Here is a 6,616-nt window from a genome sequence, read left to right as displayed (position 1 = left end):
GTGTGTGTGTATCAGTATGCATGTATATGTGTGTGTTTGTGTATGTGTATTTATGTATGCATGTACGCTCTTACACATTGATTGGTATGTGTTGTCCAACCCACTATCCGGCAGCGTCCAATTCTCTAACGGTTTTTTTCAAATGAATCAAGTCATAACCTTATCCATCTATTGTTTTCATAATCGGTCATAATGTCTTACGTTTAAGATGATTCCCATGCTTTCCCTGATGAGAAGGTTACAATTTTAATATCAAAGATCCCTATGGATCACACAGGTTGTAATCCTTTGAAACATATGTAGGAATAAAGTATGCAATTATAACATGCGTTTTCTCCAATCCTTAAATTCTTATATATATATATATATATATATATACACACATCATTGAAACCAGGAAAATTATGAGGATTATAATCAGTGTTATTACTTAAAATGACTTTCACACAAAATATCTAGAACTAGTTGAAGAAAATTTTTGTTGTGCACAGACAATCAAACAAAGAATTGCATTAAGGCGAAAGTTTCCAACAAGAGTTACCTCCCGTGTGTTTTTCATTAAGCGACACGCATGCGCATTAATTATACTTCTTATTGCCCGCAAGGGGCTAAACATAGACGGGACAAACAAGGACAGACAAAGGGATTAAGTCGATTACATCGACCCCAGTGCGTAACTGGTACTTAATTTATCGACCCTGAAAGGATGAAAGGCAAAGTCGACCTCGGCGGAATTTGAACTCAGAACGTAAAGATAGATGAAATACCGCTAAGCATTTCGCCCGGCGTACTAACGTTTCTGCCAGCTCGCCGCCCTAATTATACTTCTGCATTCACTTTCACATTGGAACAAGTTTATTTCGTGCGTTAATTTCTCTTAATTAACGTTTGATGGGCTTCTCTACTTCACACACACACTTAAAGTACGTTTAATACTTATTATACACACACTTCATAACTTTTTCCCTTATGAAATATATCCGTAAGTATTACACAATGAAAATATTTCATCTTTTAATTCTGTAGACGTTCGGTTTTTGACTTGTTTCCCTCATCTTTTATGGATGACAGATGTCTGTGATTTGTGCGAGATTTGGCTGCTATTTCTAGCTATGGAAAAGAGATTACTATCATTTGTGCGAGATTTGGCTGCTATTTCTACCTGGAAGCTACCTCCAACACTCCGTTGCCACTTAATTTGAAAATTGTTCTGAAATACACTCCAACCAATAAAATGTTCAGAATCTAATACGTTATTATAATTTATCAAATGTTTGTTTCTTGATATCACTACCGATGTGTGCCCACCCAGCTAGCAATTCGTTTCCTCATAACTTAGTGAAAAATAGAATTTTTGAAAGGAAATTTTCTACAAATACCTGTCAGGTGGTGTAGATTCCGATTACAGCAGAATTTATTGTGAAAATAATTTTTCCGTGGGGAGAAAAGATCGATCAATTCACACGTGTCTACTTAGTTTCTTCACAACTTAAAAAAAACAAAGTTGGTATTTAGAATGTGTAGATTACGATTATATCGGAATTTCAAGTGAAAAAGAAAAAAAAAAATCCCACATAACTGGGCCCGTACATATACGGACGCACATCCGATCTACAAACATTGTGATGTTTATCAGTATGTATGTTTGTGTGCTCACCATTTCTTATCACTTCTAACTTCAATATAAATGTAATAGTAATTTTTTTCTGAAATTAAAGAACAACGCAGACTTGTGTGAATTTTTCGAAACTCCTCTCCCCACCCACAGAAAAAATTTGCTCAACCATTTCTGATGTGAGCAGAAGTGTATTTGTAAAAAATTCGTTGAAAAATGTCCATTTTTCTGGAGGTTCTGAGGTGGGCACATTTGTGTAGGTATGCTGATTTGGTTTCCTCAAATTTTCATGATGCAGATTAGAATTATTTTGAGAGATAAGACAGGCCACACCATAAACTGAATATAATTAGTCATCATCATCATTATTATTATTAGAAATGGTACTTTTTCATGCTTGGCCAGGTCAGACTGAATTCATAGAGGTAGAAGTTTTACGGCCATATGCCCTTCCTCACTAGCTTTGAAGTAAGGTAATATTTTCGTGTGTCCAGACATGTTTCTATGGAAGCTGGAAATCAAATCAAATATTGATGCTTGTCTACATCTATCATGGAATGTCAGAACAAGAACACATGACAGTCTTCTTTCAGTTTCTGCCTACCAAATCCACTCAGATGGCTTTGGTTGCCCTGAGGCTACAGCAGAAGAGATTTACTTAAGGTGCTGCACTGTCGGACTAAACCCCAAATCAAAAACAATGTAGTTTTCTTCATAGCTCTCTATGTGGGAACTTGACCTACTAGAAATAACACTGCATTTCTCTTAAATTTCACCTTTCATTTATGAATATTGAAGACTGTATTGGATGATGTAGCCCTAGATATACAATGCTAAAGGGAAAGACTGGATGGAAAGTCTTTAATCATATTTCTGCTCAGAAATGCCTCAGGTCTAAACAACAATGTCAAATTATAAGTTCAGTTGTTCAGGTAAATATTTATTTCTGTAGAAATGTAAATTTTGCACTTTTGAATCTATTTTTTAAGTAGCCTTCATATTTTACATTGATGTTTCTTTCTTATTTCAGAATATCATATGACGGTGGGATAACTGAAGATACATCCTCAATATTTATCATATTTTAAGATTGAAAGAAAATGATTTACAAAGCAAAAGCTTTGTAAGAGTAAACTATAAGAAGGAAAACAAGAACAATATATATATACATTGTGATCTGAGGAGAAAAATAATGGAAAAGAATGAGAAGCTTGAAGAATTGATTTCCCATGAAGACACAACTGAAGAGATAAGAAAGTCTTCATATGACTGTGATGTCGATAAAAAATGCTTGTATAAAAAGAGTAACCTAACTAAACACAAACATACTCATAGAAGAGAAAAGCTATATCACTGTGATGTTTGTGGTAAATTGTTCTCTCGCAATAGTGACCTAACTACACACGTACGTATTCATACAGGAGAGAAGCCATATCATTGTGATATCTGTGGTAAATCATTCTCTCAAAAAGGTTACTTAACTGCCCACAGACGTATTCATACAGGAGAGAAGCCATATCATTGTGATATCTGTGGTAAATCATTCAGTGAGAGTAGTACTTTATCAGCACACAAACGTTGCCATACAGGAGAGAAACCGTATCACTGTGAAGTCTGTGGTAAATCATTCACTGTCAGTTCTGCTTTGACTGTACACAAACGACTTCATACAGGAGAGAAAGCATATTGTGATATCTGTGGCAAATCAGTCTCTCAAAATAGTGCTTTACCTAGACACAAACGTATTCATACAGGAGAGAAACCATTTAATTGTGATATCTGTGGTAAATCATTCTCTGGTAGTAGTGCTTTAATTGTACACAAACGTATTCATACAGGAGAGAAGCCACATCATTGTGATGTTTGTGGTAAATCATTCTCTGACATTAGTAATCTTTCTGCACATAAACGCATTCATACAGGAGAGAAACCATATTACTGTGACATCTGTGGTAAATCATTTATAGGAATTAGTGACTTAACTAGACATAAACGTATCCATACAGGAGAGAAACCGTTTAATTGTGATATCTGTGGTAAATCATTCTCTCAAAATATTCAGTTAATTGTACACAAACGTATTCATACAGGAGAGAGCCCACATCATTGTAATGTTTGTGGTAAGTCATACTCTGACATGAGTAAACTTTCTACGCATAAACGTATTCATACAGGAGAGGAACCATATCACTGTGACATCTGTGGTAAATCATTCATTCAAAGTTGTACATTAACTGTTCACAAACGTATTCATACAGGAGAGAAGCCATATCATTGTGATATCTGTGGTAAATCATTCTCTCACAGTGGTACTTTGACTTCTCATAAACGTACTCATACTGGAAAGAAACCATATCACTGTGATATATGTGGTAAGTCATTCTCTCACAGTGGTGTCATAATTAAACACAAACGTATTCATACAGGAGAGAAACCATATCATTGTGATATTTGTGGTAAATCATTCTCCCAAAGTAGTAATCTTTCTACACACAAACGTATTCATACAGGAGAGAAAAGAAAAGAATAGTTTGTGTGGTTTCTTTTGTATGATCATGTGTATGGATGAGGACACCTGTGTGAAAAGGTATCATGCCCTAGCAGTAAAGGGAACGTATGGAAGAGATAGACCCAGGAAGACCTGGGATGAGGTGGTGAAGCATGACCTTCGAACGTTGGGCCTCACGGAGGCGATGACGAATGACCGCGACCTTTGGAGATCTGCTGTGCTTGAGAAGACCTGGCAAGTCAAATGAGACTAACTGTGGTCTATGCCACTGTAGCATAACCGGCTCATTTAAGAGTACCCTTCAATCATTGGGCAATGAACTGTGCTTGAGAAGACCTGTTGAGTCAAGTGAAGTCATTGTCGTGGCCAATGCCAGTACCACCTCACTAGCTCCCATACCAGTGGCACATAAAAAGCACCGTTCGAGCGTGGTCGTTGCTAGTGTCACCTGACTGGCTCCCGTGTCGGTGGCATGTAAAAAGCACCATCCAAGCGTGGTTGATGCCAGAACCACCTGACTGGCCCTCGTGTCAGTGACGTGTAAAAAGCACTGACTACACTCAGAGTGGTTGGCTTTCGGAAGGGCATCCAGCTGCAGAAACTTTGCCAGATCAGATTGGAGCCTGGTACAGCCTTCTTGCTCGCCAGCATAGAAGCAGACATTAAACAACGATGATGATGATGATCTTACAGTCCATTTTGCATTGTTTAGCCTTCTATCTCTTGTAAACACATATCATATATGATGCTTCAAACAAACCATAACATTTTACTAAATTACAAACAGTTTATTCCCAATTACGCACTCTCTCTTTGTTTCTAACAAAACAGATACCTTGACCCCCTAGGTCATTGGAAGAGTGACTCCTAGTGGTAAGTTCACAATCAAATTGAAATCTGGATTGTACACACCGTGGGCAAGTTTTGTTGTTTTAATACTTTTGAATACTATCTTCGATATGGCTTCACCGAGAGTGGAATTATTTCAGAAACTGCAAGGAGATTGTTTTCTCCAGTTTTTGAAGGAAAACGCTCTCATAGCAGAAAGAAAACTGTGTTTATCATCGACAAAAGGTCTTACAATCATTTGAACATGCGATAGACAGCATTATTTGGCATTGTCGCAATTGCAAGACCATGTCTGTGAGGAAGAATACTTTTACGGAAAAATGTCAATTGACGGTCTTCACACTTTTCCACATAATCCTGAGCTTTATAAGTGAAATGCCAATGACCAGCTGCATCAACAATATTAACAGACAGACAGCTGTCCAGTGGTCCGAATTTTGCAGGGAAATGTGTACCTGAAAATTGTTGAAAGATAAGAATCCTATAGCCCAAGTAGACAAAAGCCTTCTTTTTAAGAGGGAAAATGAAGTTGGAAGAGTTGTGAAGAAGTTTTGGATACTTGAAATATATGATAACACTGTAAAGGAGGGTTACCAGCAACCTGTTCCTGACCGAAAAGCAGAGACACTGGAAGCAGTCGTTATTGAAAATGTTGAAGCGGGTTCCACTATCTTAACAGATATATGACCCAGCTATAACAATCTCTCCAGACTGGGATACACCCATGGAACAGTGAACCACTTCTCTTATTTTGTAGATCCCATGTCTGGTGTATGTACAAACAATGTGGAATCATAATTGGCACAAATCAAACGGAGACTCAAGTACATATGTGGTTCTAATGGAGATATGCGCTGGTCGCATGTGGATGAGGCCATCTACAGATATTACTATAACATGAAATGTGAAAATGCCTGAGAGAACTATAAGACATTTATAAAGCACATAGTGGAAATTTATCCTCAATGATTTAAAGTTATGTTACAGATAATTTATTTTAGTGACATAATTTTCTATTAGTCGATTTTCTCTTGGACTGTGCACATGCGCAATTATTTAAAACTGTTTCCATTTTGATTTTAAAGTACTTAAAAAAATTATTTGGAAATTATAAAGAGAAACAAATGGGAGGTTCAGACTGTCCACGTTTTAAAACCATGAATTAAAAAAAAAATAGTAAAACAGTGGAAAGTTTTGAAATTGGGGGACATGAAGAAATTTTTTCTTTTGCATAATCGTATTAATTTCATTATGCAGAAGACAGAATCAAAAAAACATTTTGTAAAAATAAAAAGAATTAAGAGGCATTTTAGCACGCGCTTACATCTTAACTCTGCCGTTGTTTGTCTATATTTCAATTTTTATATTGCTTTCTTTTCAATGTAGTTGATGTTTATTTGAGAGTCCCGTCTGTAGCTTTATCAATGGATTTGGTCAACAAACATAAATGAGTTAATTGCATATATATATATATATATATATATATATATATATATATATATCTTCGTGTATTTGTTCGTCTGTGTTTTTACTGATTATAAACAGTGGCCCTGCTGTCCATACAAACGTTAGTCTTTTCCTTGCAGTCCACTGCATCACCTTGTCTAGGCTCGTTGACATATTGCATGATCTTTGTGGGACGG

General features: G+C 36.4%; 1 protein-coding gene across 2 annotated transcripts; it reads left to right on the top strand.

Moving 5' to 3' along the window:
* Positions 1-562: 562 nt before the first annotated feature.
* Positions 563-6,304, top strand: LOC149130603 (uncharacterized). 2 transcript variants are annotated; one of them, XM_089344464.1, is made up of 2 exons: positions 563-923; positions 2,646-6,304. In XM_089344464.1, the coding sequence occupies exon 2, from the start codon at positions 2,808-2,810 to the stop codon at positions 4,143-4,145; it is 1,338 nt and encodes a 445-aa protein (XP_089200590.1). In that variant the 5' UTR covers positions 563-923; positions 2,646-2,807; the 3' UTR covers positions 4,146-6,304. The 2 variants fall into 2 exon arrangements, with proteins under 2 accessions (XP_089200590.1, XP_089200589.1); XM_089344463.1 differs by having other exon boundaries at positions 569-982.
* Positions 6,305-6,616: the final 312 nt, after the last annotated feature.

This window comes from Octopus bimaculoides, chromosome 28 (assembly GCF_046866305.1).
Source record: "Octopus bimaculoides isolate indiv1 chromosome 28, ASM4686630v1, whole genome shotgun sequence".
Lineage (NCBI taxonomy): Eukaryota > Metazoa > Mollusca > Cephalopoda > Octopoda > Octopodidae > Octopus > Octopus bimaculoides.
This window is presented reverse-complemented; position numbering and strand designations above follow the sequence as displayed.